This window comes from Castor canadensis, chromosome 12 (genome assembly GCF_047511655.1).
Source record: "Castor canadensis chromosome 12, mCasCan1.hap1v2, whole genome shotgun sequence".
In the NCBI taxonomy this organism is placed as follows: Eukaryota; Metazoa; Chordata; class Mammalia; order Rodentia; family Castoridae; genus Castor; species Castor canadensis.
This window is the reverse complement of record NC_133397.1, coordinates 7,457,263-7,472,866: the sequence shown is the minus strand read 5'-3', so window position 1 is coordinate 7,472,866 and position 15,604 is coordinate 7,457,263. Positions and strand designations below refer to the sequence as shown.

At 43.9% G+C, this 15,604-nt stretch overlaps 1 protein-coding gene across 7 annotated transcripts in view; it reads right to left on the bottom strand.

Annotated features, from left to right (window-relative positions):
* Asap2 (ArfGAP with SH3 domain, ankyrin repeat and PH domain 2) overlaps nt 1-15,604 on the bottom strand; it is a 154,277-nt gene that overhangs the window by 36,475 nt on the left and 102,198 nt on the right. For all 7 annotated transcript variants that reach the window (XR_012439591.1, XR_012439592.1, XM_020178735.2 and 4 more), the window contains 6 exons: nt 13,176-13,279; nt 13,006-13,075; nt 7,521-7,608; nt 4,780-4,828; nt 4,530-4,696; nt 1,813-1,946 (listed from right to left, as the gene is read on the bottom strand). Coding sequence is in view for 5 of the 7 variants with exons in the window: in XM_020178735.2 (XP_020034324.2) it covers nt 1,813-1,946; nt 4,530-4,696; nt 4,780-4,828; nt 7,521-7,608; nt 13,006-13,075; nt 13,176-13,279 (612 nt within the window). In the remaining 2 variants the exon portion in view is untranslated. The remainder of the gene's footprint in view (nt 1-1,812; nt 1,947-4,529; nt 4,697-4,779; nt 4,829-7,520; nt 7,609-13,005; nt 13,076-13,175; nt 13,280-15,604) is intronic.

Genomic DNA, 15,604 nt, shown 5'->3' with positions numbered 1-15,604 from the left:
CAAAAATACAAGTAGCTATAGCAAAAATGGGCTGGAAGCATGGCTCAAGTGGTAGAGCACTGCCTAGCAAGTGCAAACAAAAATCTCTCATCATTTCCTAATTTTTTACCATTACTTATGTTCTCAAAGTTATTTACATCCATTATGTTTGTATGATGAATATGCTATGGAAAAAAATATGCTGCTGAACACCTCTTCCCAGCGCACGGTCATCATCCACATGGGTGGCCTGGAATGGACTGTGGGGGAAGTGTTCACACCACAGGGATGGGCAGGCTGCAAACCAGTGTCATCTGTGGGGGATGGGCTGCAGGAGGGACAGCAGTAGTGGTCACTTGCGCACCACATGACAAGCTAGCCCACCACAAATGCCAGTTCTGGAACCAGATTATAGAGGCCCTCATCTCAGGTTTGTCACCATAATGGGTGGACAGCCCTGGGCATATTCAAGTAACCTAAGTAGCCCAAGTCCCAGGTGATACAGAAGGTCACCTGGTTCTTGTAGAGATCAAATGAGATAAAGCAAGCAAAGTGCTTTGCAAAGTGCCTGATACAAAATAAGCAGTTATCTCATCATAAATCACTGAGTGTCCCACTGGCTAGAAGTCAGTCAGTTAAAGCAGCAACTGTCACAGCTCATCAGTGTTTACTGAGCTGTGATCTGTGCTTCTCTGAAAACATGCTGTGATGGCCTCGAACCCACGCCATCAACAATCACCCCACCACACACATACACACCTCTACAAGGCATCCCTACATCAACAACAACCACAGTACACAACAAAGAGCACGTTGCTGGGGTCATGCTGAGTCTAGCTTATTTTTAATGTTGAAGTAAGCAGGGATGTTCACACATCCCACTCCAGCTTCTCCCAACTCTGTCTCCCAAGACCACAAAGGGATTCCCTGAGAAGACGGAAGGGTTCCACGAGATAGTTCAGAAGGCATCAGAAGTAAACACATGCTGGATTCAGTGGTCATCAAGAAGACTGATGGCCCCATGAGAGGAATACTAACTTTCGTAATTGATGTTCTGTCGAGATGATTGCTCTTGACATCAAAATCAATGGCAGTCAATATCCACTTACTATTTACTGTCCAACACCCAGCTATCTCAAGGAAGAATCTCAAGCCCGCCCTGCTCTCTAACCAGTGGTCACGGACTAGGAGCTCAGGGTATAGGCGGCCAGAAGCATGCTGTGAGCCTGACTGACTTCAGCACTCAGTAGGGCCGCAGACTCACACTCTGGAAACCACCTCACATGAGATGTTCCAGCCTCCTCAGCTCTCCACCACAGGCTTTTGTTATCACTGAACCCAGAAGAAAAGCCCTTTTAAAAGAAAAGTGGCAGCGAAAGTAAAAACTAGTATCTGTCCCACAAAGGACAATATGGGGCAGTGAAAAGTCTACTGGAGGCTCGAGGCAAGAAATGGCCACAGCCTCATCAGAGATTAGCTGATGACTCAGAATTTACTGTCCTTAGGCTTTGGGGTTTGCGTTGTTTAATGGGTGGGGTGAACTGAATCGTGCTGCCATCCTAGTCCATTTCAGTAGAATCCTACTGCAGTCTCAACACTCCTATTTGGGTTTACTTCCCTTTCTTGCACTTAAAAATTAAGAGTTGCAACAAGAAGTGCCCTCACTAGGAGCTGAGAAGGAGGAATTATCAATGAGTTTCTAATTACCCAAACCCATCTGGCAACATAACACCCATCAGCACACTGAAATTTCAAGAAACCAGAATGGATAGAATGCCAAAATAAAAAACAAAGCTTTCTCCTCATTTACTTCCAACCCAAAAATCCAATTACCAGCAGCTCAGATGTTCCTAATACATCTAAGGTCAAGGACTGCATCCTAGAGTAGTGGACGCCCAGCTCTCGGTGGATCCCCGAACACTCGATGCAGGTCAGGATGCCCAGGTTGGTGGAAAGCCACGTAGGATCTGCCAAAGAGAACAGGGCAAATTTGAGCTTGCTGGCAGAAGAGGGCCAAGAGGAAGGACTTTTTTCCAGCTAGTTACTTGAATGTGGGTTTTCAGCATAGGATTTTTTCAGCTTTGACACAGCTAGAACCTTCAATCACCCATTACTAAATAACATGCGATCCACATATACACAATCTGTTCTCTCTTTTCTGTCTTTCTGCACCTCTTCATCCTTCCATTCATTTAAGTGACAGGTGCTGTAAGTACAAAAACAAGGACACAGTGCAACTGAGTGACCATAGCTCCTCTAGGGCCAGTCCTGAATAAAGATGACACCCGTCACCAACCTGGTCATAACAGCAGAGTGGGGCAGGAGAACAAATGAGACCCTTCAATGTCTGGCACTGTCATGGACATTCATGTCTGTAGATGTGAACAGTAACAGAGAACAAATACTTGGTGCTGTGATACACTGTGTTTAGAACTCTGGTTCTAATAGCTTTGTAAGAGTGTCAAAAATCAAGAGCACTTTCATATCATAACTCATTTAGTGCATACCAGAGGCCCATGAGATGCCTAGGATAGGGATACTTTTCTTACTATGCAGATGACACAATTCTACTACACTCAGACTATGGTCACCAGAGCAGAAATCAGATTCGAATTACACCTTCCTCTTACAGCACACATGCAGACCCAGGAAATGCTTCACAGATGAATGCTGAAGTTACAAAAAATGACGAGTTTAAAATTAACATGTACTGGGACCCGTTCCCACAGTGTGTTAGCATAATTCTTTTCAGACTGCTGTTGCCCTTAGAAATTTACCAGAGGATGGGACATGGTGTCTCAAGCCTATAATCATAGTTACTCAGAAGACGGAGATCAGGAGGATCTCAGTTCAAGGCCAGCCTGGGCAAAAAGTTAGTGAGACCTTATTTCAACCAATGGCTGGGTGTGGTGATGCACCTATCTGTGCAGGAAACAGGAGAATCAGTCTAGGCCACCCATGCATAAAGGGAGATGCTATCTCAAAAATAACTAACACAAAAAGGGTAGAGGGTCGTGGCTCAAGTGTAGAGTGACTGCCTAGCAAGTGCAAAGCCCTGAGTTCAACTCCAAGTACTGCTCCCCAAAATAAGAAAGAAGAAATTCACCATAGATAAGGATTACAACTTTGGTTGCTAAGCAATTGTAAGTTACTTTAAAACTGTTGAAGTTTTAAAAATCACATCCACATTAGCAAGTGCTCTGGGCATCTGTGTTTGCAGGTGGCTTGGCCTATTCTACTGTGCTTCAAGATGGTTCGTTCAGATAACTCAGGTCAAGTTTTCACATCACCTATGTTGTCTTAGGATGCTAGGATAACAACATACATGGTTTTGCTTCTTTATAAAAGTGTTTCAAACATCTAAGTACTTCACTGTCCTTACCTTTTCTCAAGAAAGAGTACAGTTCACTACTTATCACTCATCGCCTGCCAAAATGGTATTTTTAATGGATCCAAGACCAAATATAGCCTTCAGGAAAATAAGAACCTAATGGCGCTTCTCAATTGCCCACTCTATTTTGGTTGTGTTTTAAAGCGACACTGTCACAGAATTAGAAGCATGGAAAGGCTAACTGACTATTCTAGCCACAATGTTTCCAAGTATCCCAAAAGGCTTCTCAGCACCTAACCACCTTAGACTAAGTGGACTCCTCAAACTTTAAAGTACCAGTTGCTAAAATCAACAGAGACTATATCCATTAAAATGAAGCATCTGATATGTTCTGTCAAAATGCAAACATATGCAGATCTAGACCTTGAAAAAATCAATTGCAGGAGGGTAAAACGGGTACTGTTTGAAGGTGAGACTCTCAGGAAGGGGGTGGAGGGTTGAAAATGATCCAAGTGTTTTACACAAGTATGAAAAGAGAATAATGAAACCTCTTAAAAGTGTTTAAAAAGTGTGTGGGGGGGAGATGAGAAAAAGTAATAGAGGGGGATAAATTTCATCAAAGTACATTTACATGCGTGTATGAAAACATCTCAAAACTCCTTTGTATAATTAACATACACTAATAAAAAATGCAAATGTAAATGTCTTGTGTCACAGAATGTGACACGTAGGACGGATTTGTTCCTGCAATCTGTGGAAAGGAAAGCTGTCATCTAACAAAGTCATGCTCTTCCAGGGTCACGGAGCTAGACAGTGACTGAAAGTTACTTCAGAAGTTCTACAAAGTGGGACAGAGAGAGGCTGGAGTAAATCCTAGATTCTGTGTATCTGTAGCCTCTCAGAGCTCCTATGAGACCACATGACTTTCAGTTCACACTCACTGTGCCCTTCAGTTTTCATTTCTCAAAAAGGATTGGCTCTTTTCATCTCCATCAGTCTGCCCTCACTGGGTCCCACTCTCGGCTGGCAGGCCAGCATTTCCCATTGTGGTCTGCACATGGTTCACCGAGCATCTGTGTAGCAGGATGAACTCAGGCCGAGCTGCACTTAATTTCATGTTTGAAATGAAAGTGAAAAATCAATGGATGGATTCTGTGACTCAGAATGAAATCTGGATGTCTTAAGGCCCGGAAGGGGGTGGACAGGGGTCCCCGGTCACCTGGTGCCCCGCAATCACAGCACACGTCATTGCCCGTCATCTTCTGCACCTCCGAGATGATCTCCTTGGTCAGCTCTTGGACTATGTTATTTTCTCCAGTACTGTCATCTCCTTTAAACGCACTGTTCAAAGCTTCTTCCTTGCTGTTCTGCAGCACAGACATCCATCTAGACAAACCATAGTGGCCAAGTGAGACATCTGAGAACAATTGCTGGGTCCCAGCCCTGAGTTCCACCTCCACATAACTTACATCTGACATTCCTGCTCGTCTTCTGCTTGAAAATGGTATGTCCTGTCATCTGCACAGCAAGAGGAAATTTGTCAGCTGTGAGCAGACAGGAGTCCATAGCAATACCAAAAGAAAGTGGTTTATCATTCACCTCAAGAATAATCTTAGCTCTCTGCCAGGAAATTAGTGATTTGTACAAAATCAAGCACTCCCTTCAAATGTCTATGCTTTGTAATGCAAATTAAGAAACCCGCCAGTTCTCCTCAAGTCACTGAAGCTATTTAATGGAAACCATTGCTACCCTCTCAAAAACTTCTATTTCTTAAACTCACTACAGAGCTGCCCCCCAAAAGGAATTGTTACAGCCCTCTGAACAACAGTCTTTTTCTAAAGAAGAGTATCTTAGAAGCTTTCTGGCTAAAATGAGAGGATACTGACTGATGGGTGAATACAAAATGCCACAGTCATGTTGCTTCCAGGAGTTCTGTGGGCTGCTGGCCTCAGTGTGCATAGGAGAGGATGTTCAAAGTGAGGTGGCAGTGTCACTTCTGTTATTCTTGCTAGAAATAAAACCCCAGTTCAGTCATGAGAAAACACTGGAGAAATCCAAACTGAGGGACATTTTACAACAGAACTCATCAATATTCTTCAAAAGGTATCAAGGTCATGAGAGATAAGGAAGACTGCAAAACTGTCAGACGGCAGGGGAAGCAAAGTAACAGCTAAATGCAATGTGGAGTCCTGGAGGGGCAGAACAAGGGTACTAGTAGACAACTTGTGAGATCTGGGCGAGATTTTTAGTTAACTGCATGTGCCAATATTAACTTCCTGGCTTTCATAACAGTATGTGTGGATCCCTCAGGTTGGATTTCTCCTTGACAATCTGTACTCTGCACTGCTGGATAACTGTACTGCGATATATACACTAGGGGAAGCCAGGTGAAGGATACACAGAAAGTCTCTGTCTATATAGTCAGTCAAAAAACAAAGTAAAAAAGAAAATTAAATTTGAAAAAGAGAAAAAAAAAAAAGAGAGGAGGTCTAACTTCTGCAGATGACAGAGTGGTGACAAGCAGTGACTCTTTTTGGGGACACACAATAAGCATCTGTAACCCTACAAATGAGCAGACAGGCCAAATTCAGTAGTGGTTTTTACTCCTGAAAGCACCTTGCTTCTTAGAATAACCCTTGGTGACTTTTCTGGGTAAAGGCCAAGGCCCAGGGAGGCTAAGTGGCAGAAACCAGTGAAACCAGCAGCAGAGGATGCAGGGTTCTTGAATCCTGGCCAGCTCCTCTTTCCACTATACCAGGCCAACTTTTTTGTTTCCTATTTTAATACCAGTGAGAATGGGACATTTCTCTATCCTACGTGATACTGAGGAGAGGATCTGGGTTTAAGTGAAGTATTAAACTGTTTCAAGTAATAAAAATGAACTTGGTTTTGTGATTCAAATGTCAGAAGTTAAGCCAAGTTGAAGTGTTGTTCCCAGGTACTGTGCTGATGTACACAGCCTCCCTGGGAAGAAGGACCGGGAAGGACAGATCCACAGTCCCAGTTCCACCCAGAGGGTTTGCTACAGGAGTCTCAGAACTCCCAAGAAGCCATGACTTGGTCAGTAATGCTGGCGCCCTGTGTCCAATACCAAGCTATTTCACAGCCAGACTAGGCACAGCTCAGATGATCAATGGCTAATTCTGTATTCTGACTTGCAAACACTGGAGAAGCAGGACAGTTACCTGGTATTTTAAAAATCAGTCTAGGCTCTAAGAACAGGATAGACAGTCTCCAGATGTTTCTCCCACACCACAGGGCCCAGCCCCACCCCTGCAGCTCAGCACAGTGGGTCTGAGAAGGGAAACAGGGAGGAGGGGCAGGAGCCATGCAGACAGAGTAGAGAAGGCAGTAAGCTCCCTACAGGTTTGATGTGCATGTTAAGTCACCAGTGGGTCCTCAATCATATACTCAACACACTGAAGTAGCTCTCGGGCTGGGTGCTGACAAGCCCCCTCGCCCCTACACTGCATAGGATCAAGCTTCCCTCTGCAAATCCAACTACCGACAGGAGACTGGCTGAGCCCTCCCTGAACTACAACCCGGGCACATACAGGCTCTGTTGTTGTTGCTGAGACAGTCTCACAGCCCAGACTGGCCTTGAACTTGTGATCCTCCTGCCTCAACATCCCAGGTGCTGGGATTACATGCCCAGCCATATTTTCTCTGAGACAACACGAGCCTTTTTCTTTTAGGGGGAGGGTGTTAAGTAAACAGCTGTAACAGATGGTTCCATGGCAATTCTTTTGTGCCTACCACAAAGAAGAAAAGCCTACAGAAGCAGAAAGATTAATTTTGTGGCGGGGAAGATAAACAGTTTCAAAACCTAAAGTTTGAAGATCTAACTTCAATTTATAATGTTTCTAACATCATGCAAATAAGTTATGGAAGCTTTTGACAACAAAATTGTCCCTTAAAAAAGATGGGTGAAGGGATTTTAGGCCTGAGGTGCATCTAGTGCAACAAGAAAGATAAAGGGTATCCCTGGGTTTACACAGCCCACGGAACAGGGCCGTCCTCAAAGTCCAATCCTCAACTGGAGAGACTGGCAAGCCAAGCACCAGGGAAAGACAGAAGAGGCAGGACATTTGAACAAATGTCCTTTCTCTCCCAAACCAGCTCTTTGGAATGCAGTGTTTGACAGGGGACTGATGTCTTGGAAGAGTATTAAATAACTTTTCTACAGCACAGCGCCTTAGAAAGAACCTACGCGAGATGAGGTCAAAACACTTCTTCTCCTCGGGGTTGGTCTTCACTTGGCAGGTTAAGAGGTTGAGCTTTGCAGGCGGCCGGTTAGCCTGTTTAAAAACAAACAAAAAATATGAGATGAGTGTTAGGGGTGGGGGTGTAAAGAGCATCCCATGTCACCACTCATGAAAACATAGCAAGAACAGGCTTTTTAATGAACTTGCAAAGTGGCTGTCAGAGGCAGACTTTCAAGTGGGAAGCGTGACAGAGGCTTACTGTAGGGTCCTGGAACTTCACAGCTGCACAAGAGGGCCACTGCCCTCCCTGCCAGGGCATGCATGGTGGTCTACACAAACCCATCAGAACACAAGGAAAGCAGGGCCAGCATCCAGGCTAGTGGCAATGGATTCTCTCAGATCAAAATGTTCCAGGGCTGAAGCCCTGAAACACTGGGTTTTGACCCCACAAATGACACAGATGGTTTGCTGGGTGACTTGGGCACCCAGCCCAGTTTCTGGAACTCTTAAAATTGTTTTTCTAAGTAGAAACCTCACTTCCAGGAAAAGTAAATCTCAGCACAAAAATGGCAGAGAAATAATTTTCCCTACTTCCTGAAGCAATAGCTGGTAACAGATCTGTCATCTAAGTTTCAAGAAAACATATTTCATTCACATACATAACCCCAGCCTCCACCCACAAGAGATCACAACACACTTTTGTCAAAGGTATGCCAAAAATGGCTATTTTATTAGTTTCAAAAATGTCAAATATAATTCAATAAACAGTAAGGAGATAATTTTAGAAACAAAAATTCAGAATGGCAAAATGTTTTCGAAATCTTGGTGAAACTTTCAAATATGAATGAGCTTATTTTAGTCAACTACCAAGTGCCAAAGGAAAGATCAAATAAAAATTTCTCAAACTTAATCGTTCTCTTATTCCAAAGTTCCCTAGAACACAGGCTGCTTCAAGATAAATGACCTGGATTTGGGATTAATCCAGATACACAAACAGGCCTGTGGACCCTCCTGTGTTCCTACACCTAGGGGTTCATGCCAATGACTCCACAGAGCGAGGGGTGCCATAGCTCCATTAAAACGGGCCCAGTCCTTGCAGTATGCAGGTTGGGTTTGATAAAAGGGTGAAGGATATGCATGAGCTGGATAAGCAGGGCTGTCCTAGACTGTCCTGGCTCACGGCCAAGCTCATCTGATCTCCTGTATGGAAGTGCTGGATATCTTAACCTCTATTGTCTTTAGCTCTTGCAAACACAGACAGTTCCAAGTAAAAGTATCATTAACTTTGGATCTTCATCAACAGGAATGCCAGATCATCCAGGAACCAACACAAATGATTCATTTCTACAGTGCTGAGCAGACGTCCCTCCACAGATGTGACCACAACACAGATATACAGCCCACGTGATGTCCATGGTCACACAGGGGAGGCACAGTTTTTAGTGTTACTTCCAGACTGTGGTGTCTGCTGAGTCTTAGACCCAGGAACAGTCAAAAACTCCAGTGCCCTCTGGGAAATGTAGAAACACTTCATGGACAAGACAGTGATTTTGAATAAGAAGAGTTACATTTACTCAGCTACTGTCATGTACTTTTACAAGTCAGGCACTGCCATAAACATTTTTCATGAGTTAATTCATTCAATATTCCTAACTGCCCCTTGAGGTAGGCACTACTCCTACGCTGCAGATAATGACATGATCAGGACAATTAAAATAGTTTGATTAGGGCATTGTGTGTGGAAGCTGGGGACTTAGGATTTTCCAAGGAGCCACCTGGGCTCAAGTTCTCACTGTCACTCTCCCTGGTCACAGCACAGTATGCAGGTAAGGCAGTGGCTCACCTGCATTCATCTTGAGAGCAGCAAAGAACCACAATTGGAATTACTACCACCTACTCTCCTTCCCCACCTCTATATTTTAGCCTTCTTTCCTCCCTGTGGCATGGGAAAAGTTGTTCATTCTTTACTAAAAATAACTATCCTCAAAGGCAGATTTCTCAGTTCACAGCAAATGAAAACTGTCAAATAGGGTCATGAGAGATGATGCATGCCTGTAATTCTGGCTACACAGGGTGGAGGTAAAAGGATCACTGTCCCAGGCTGGCCTGGTGAAAAATATAAAACCATATCTGAAAAATAAACTAAAGCAAAAAGGGCTGGAGGCATGATTCAAGTGGTAAAGTGTTTGCCTGGCAAGCTTAAGGCCCTAAGGTTCAAATCCTAGTACCAAGACAAAAAAAATACTGAAAAAGACCCAGTGCCTTCATTTGAACAAGGTTTCATTATGACAGCATAAAAATGACAGCCATAAAAAGGACTCCACAAAAACATATAAGCTGGCAATCTTATGTAGTATCAGTTGTCCTAAATTTTACATTAAAAACCGTGTGTTGTTTATCCATGTGAATTAAGTATTAGCTAACAGCAAAGCTATAAGGAAAATTCATGAGAAAATTTTAGCCATTAAATCTCCTCCTTGATGCAATTTGGGAACAAGAGGCCATTGTTCCATTCATCCATACAACAGCAGCCTCATCTCGTTTACAAGGCAGTCTATGCTTTTTTTTTTTTTTTTTTTTTTTGGGTGGGTCTGGGATTTGAACTTAGGGTTTTGTACTTGCAAAGCAGGTACTCTGTTGCTTAAGCCATGCCTCCAGTCCATTCGCTATGGTTATTTTGGAGATGAGGGTTCTTTTGAACTATTTGCCAGGGCTGGCCTTGAACTTCCATTCCTCCCAATCTCGACCTCTCAAGAATCTAGGACTACAGGTGTGAGTCATCGGCACCAGGCCCAGTCTGTGCTCTTTTGAGAAGCCCTGGTGTAGTAGAAAACCCAGCAGGAAGGGTGGGATCCTATAGCCTGGTGCCTGCCTTGAAGGCACAGATTATTAGTGATTCTGCCATTTTCATCATACTTTTTAGCAATTTGTCAAGCTTTTAAAAGGAATGTTGCATTTTTTTTCTGCGTGACTGATGATCACTTAAAATTTTTTTAGAATGTGTAAGAGCCAGGTGGAAACTCTTCCAGAATAACACAGCCCTTCATGGCGTGGCAGTGCTCTGAACTTGGCAAAGAGGACACTTAACTAAGAGTGTCTCACCCCGAAGACCACTCTTCCCAGTGCCATAAACACAACTGGCCATGGCTACTGGGGAATACCAACGTGGGTTTTCACTAAATCCATCTCAGATGGTTCCTCAGCCCCCTGCTTGAGAACACAGTATAGCAATTTCACTTCCTAAACACTGCCAGCTTCCCGGGAAGGGTCTTCCTGACAGTGCACACACACTGTGAGGGCATCCCGCTTCTTACAGACCTGATTCCCAGCTGTGTGCTAGGTCCAGCTCTTAGATTCCCATTTCTTCAGACAGGACTTTAGAAGTCTGCCCGTTTCTCCTGAAGGTAAACTAACACACTTAGAAACCACTTAGTTAAACAGGTAACCTATGACAGGAGTCAAATCAAAACCAAACCTAACCAAAGATGCATCTTTCAACTCTTCCTCAGCCTAGGGAATTCAGGTCTCGAGGTCTTCAGGATTCTGAGTACCAGGGCCTACACATCAACACCCAGGAAAGGGGAGAAAAAGGAACCCTCAATGTCTGAAGGGAGGCTGGAAAGCAAGCTACTCATGTTCCTGTAAGGCAGTGGGGACAGAGCCAGCCTGGGCCCATCTGTCACCTCTACATCTGTAGTAGGAAGTGACTGCTTATGGCACAATGAGGTATCCAGAAAGGAGGTCCCTGAAGAGGCTGGGCTCAAAACACAAAGCTCTTATTACATATGCACTCTGTGCCACAAGCAGAGCCCTCAGCATCCACTGAAGCTAGTAATAACTTTTATCTGCCAAAAACTAGGGAGACCCATCAAAATTTAAAGAGCACTGTGCTTCCATGTCTTCTAGGAAGTTCGGCAGCTAAAGTAACTCAAAGCAAATTATGCTGTTAGCAAAGGGTCACCAGCCTGCTCCTCTATCACTGGTGTGAGCTAAGGCTCTGAGCTTCTGGGACTTCAATGAAGCAAATGTGCCTCACAACTTGGGAGCTGTAAGAACATGAAAAGAAACCTGGTCTTATTTTATGATGATTATTTCTGAGTCAAAACAGACAACCAAGCAGACAATTTAAAAGTGAACCATGGTAGACCAATAAGAGAATCTGGCCATCTCCTGTCCAAGACTCTTAACTTTAAAGACATGATGTGGTAAGTACATTTGTTCCCCTTAATCTATAACATTCATAAACCCCTTCCCCCACCACACACACACACACCAGCATGAAGCTATCTACATGGAAAGCATAGCACCTCAAGATATAAACTGCAAGGTTGTGATCACATACTAGTGCAGGCTGGGTTTTGGAAAGGGGAATGATCTTTATTTGCCTAGTCCAGAGACACAGTGAATCCCCTAGACAGAGGTCATCAAGCGACCTCTGCAGACTTGGCATGTGCCACTTCTAGTCCCACTCTCCCTTTACTAAGTAAATCGGTGAAAGTGAAGGGACCCTAGCTTTGAGACCTTCCCAAACCTGTCTACCAGCCCAGGTAGTTTCCACCAGCCTCAGTCATACCAGGTGAAAGGATGATAGGACTAATGCCACCATGAAAAGAATACCACGGCATGAAGAGCTGCGCTTGGAACTGTGATTAATTGTTCCTGGCCTCTTAATGTCAGAGTGTATGTAATTTTACTCTATTTGGTTTTTGCTGTTTGTTTTGTTTTTGCAGTACTGGGGATTGAACCCAGAGTCCCATGTATGCTAGGCAAGTGGCTCTACCACTTGAACCATAGTCCCAGCTATTTTTTTGTATTTTGTTTTTAAGACAGGGTCTTGCCAACTTTGCCTGGGCTGTACTCCAACTTGTGATCCTCCTGCCTCTGCTTTCAAGTAGCTGGATTACATGTGTGTACCACCTTGCCTGGCCGATTGATTTTTCCATGAGCTAAACATACAGGGTTCAGATTTTATTGCAGGGATTCTTATAAACAGGATGACAGAAAAAGAACTTGATTAAGGTTGGGCACAGGCCTCTCTATGACAAAGTGACTGAATCTCTTCTCTTGGATTTCTAATTCCTAGAGTTCTGACTACTTAAACATTTTTTCATTAGTGGAAGAGTAGAAATCTTCCCAAGTAGGATGTTCAGTTTCCAGCACAAGGACAGCTGGGACAACTGTCTGCTATTTCATGGTTTCTGGAAGCCACAGGCTTCTACAGAGAATCTGGATGATCATCACTCTTGACTCTCTGAAGCTATAAAGGGTAACTAGCCGCACCCCCCACCCCCGCCCAAAACAGCATACACTGGGTGCAGGTCACCAAATTGAGAAGGAAACAAACAAGCTTCCTAACAGGGAAAAATCTTCAGAATGCATCTTCAGTAACATAAACACACAGTCCTCGTGTCCTGACATCACTAAAAACTACAGCACAGACATTATCTAACTACACACAGCGAAGACCATGGATTAAAAGATAATACTTACAGTACCATGGGATATGGTCAGAAAACCATTTTTAACTGAGCATTTCCTCTTCTGCCACACTTTTCGGATCCTTATGGATAAGTGGGAAAACAATAAAAGTTTAGACATTTTGGACATGGGATAATGAATGTACATTTCAATTTTAGCAACTAGCAAGCCACTTTACCTACCCATCACTTTTCTTGTACAGGTTGCCATTCCGCTCCGTGCCATGTTCTTTGTTTCCCTGAGGCTGATGTAAACTATAAGCTGTACTTTGGCGAATCTGTGAGTCCTAAAAATGGTTAAGAAATTGCTTTTTAATATATTGTCCAGGCCTTAGTACATGAAATTATGCCTATGCTTTGTAAGTAGAAAAATTTCCCCTTCATACCACATCAAGGAAATGTCAAAAATCAGTATTTCCAGGCGGAGATCAGGGGTGGAGCATTTGCCTAGCATGTGCAGTTCCCTGGGTTCTATCCCCACCACTGCAAAACAAATGAACAAAACAAAACAAAAAAACCCCCAAACCAGTATATCCAAACTGGCAGAAAGCAGCAGCCACTTACAAATAACACATTTTATTCTGCTGTGAGCATTCAGTCCATGGTGATGGCTAGTCCTAGGTGGTGGCACAGCCTCTAGGTGCTGTGATATTGGAAATGGCCAAGACTTTCGAGCAAAACAAGGAAACTATTTCCTGCCTCCTACTATAGACAAGTTGCTTAGTCTCTCTCTGCCTGGTTCCTTCTTGGACACAGGAAAACAATGCCTTATATAAGACAATAAATACACTAAGGCCTAAGTAAGATCACACAAGTAAACATCAGGTTCCTAACAGTATTGACTAAATAATCTCTTCCTCACCCTATCAATCTCAAGGAGGTTGGGCCTGCCATTGAACCCAAGTGCTCTGACCCTGACCAAGGCGTGCCACAATCATGAGGAAGACCATCCAGGGGTCATCGGAGAATCTGACTGAGTACCCCACACTGGGGAAACCCCAGCTTGCATGCTTCTTAGAGCAAGGACAGCAACAATCTCCAGAGCCCAAGTCCAGTGTCTGGCCTCCAACAGGTGCTCAATTGGTATTTAACAAATGAAATCAGACATCCCAAGCTGAGAACAGAAGGGCTACTAGGGCCAGCACTGGAAATTCTGGAAGATCTAAAAGAAGCAAGAAGGGAGTAAAGCATAGATGAAGACATCACAGAAGAGCTGAGATCTGCCTGTTTCTGTTTACTGAGAACCTCTTGAACCAGTTCATTTCATAACTGAAGAAATAGAGATACAGTGGAATTGAAGTTATTTGCTCAAGGGGCAGAGTTCCTTAAAGCAAGTGCAGAGTACAAAATGGCTTCCTGACAGCAAGCAGTTGATCATCCTCAAGAACACTAAGCAGACAATGAAGGAACTAACGTGTGAAAATCGACGTGATCTGAATGAGAAGAGTACTCAAGAGCTAGCAAGTGACATGGAGAAAACCACAAGAACAGATTTTGGAAAAGTGTTCTAGAGGTGACGGCAAGAACAGACAGAGCAGAGGGAGATACTGGAGGCAAAGGGGACAGCTCACAGAGAGGGCAAGTGGGAGGTGCAGCCATCACGCAGGGAAGGAGGGACAAACACTACAGCCAGGAGGATAAAAGGCAGCGTGGCTGGAGCCCGACTGCAGACATCAGCTCCAAACAGCAGTGAACCACATGGACTCTTGACAGTTTGAAAGATTAGGAGGCACAAAATTTCTAATTTGTGTTTTTAATTTTATGTTGTCTTATATTTTAGGGATCAAACATAAGAAACCACTGCCTAAATCAAGATCACTTGGTTTGTACCTATAAATTTTAGGAGCTTTATAATTTTAGCTTTTACACTGAGGTCTTTGACACATTTGGAGTTAAGAAGTATGCCTTTTGATTTAGGGCGAAGACACCTACGTGTAAAATCAGTGGAAAAGTCACATACTGAGTGTTCATGCCACGTTCACCAGGTCTCAGGAGCAGAAGGAAGGGCATACCCTTCTCTACAGAATCATACCCTGCATCACATGTTCTAGAGACCAGGCCTTTCTTGAATCAGTCAAAACACATGCAGGCAAATCTGAAGCTAAGCTCTCATGTAAAACCTAATATTTGGAGAAAAGAAGAATATAACCTATTTAACCTAAAATTGAACCTACTTTAGCATCTTCAAGGTAACCTCCAGGTGACCCGGCAATAGCCTTTATAACCTGATAAAGTGAAGGCTGACAAAGGCAGTCACCCTGCTCATGTGCCCAAGGCTTCCATTTGATGGAACACAACTAGGAGGAAAAGAGCCCCTTCTGGGAGAAGAATCAGCTCACAAATGAGAGGCGGCTGGCCGGGACGGCTCATGATGCCCTGATCTCAGCACTCCCCAGATCAGGCTCTGCTTCCCTAGAAGAGAAGAGGACAACCTGAGCCTCTACTGAGTGTCACCATGTGATGACTGTGTGTGAGATTCAGTGAGCACTTTACAGAACCACAGGACTCAAAAATCCTGTCAATGTCCACATACCCTCTTACCCTGTGACATCCAAACACATTCTCAGATCCCAGAGAGCTTGACTTTTGGGTAGCCCCTGGGTCCTCCCAGG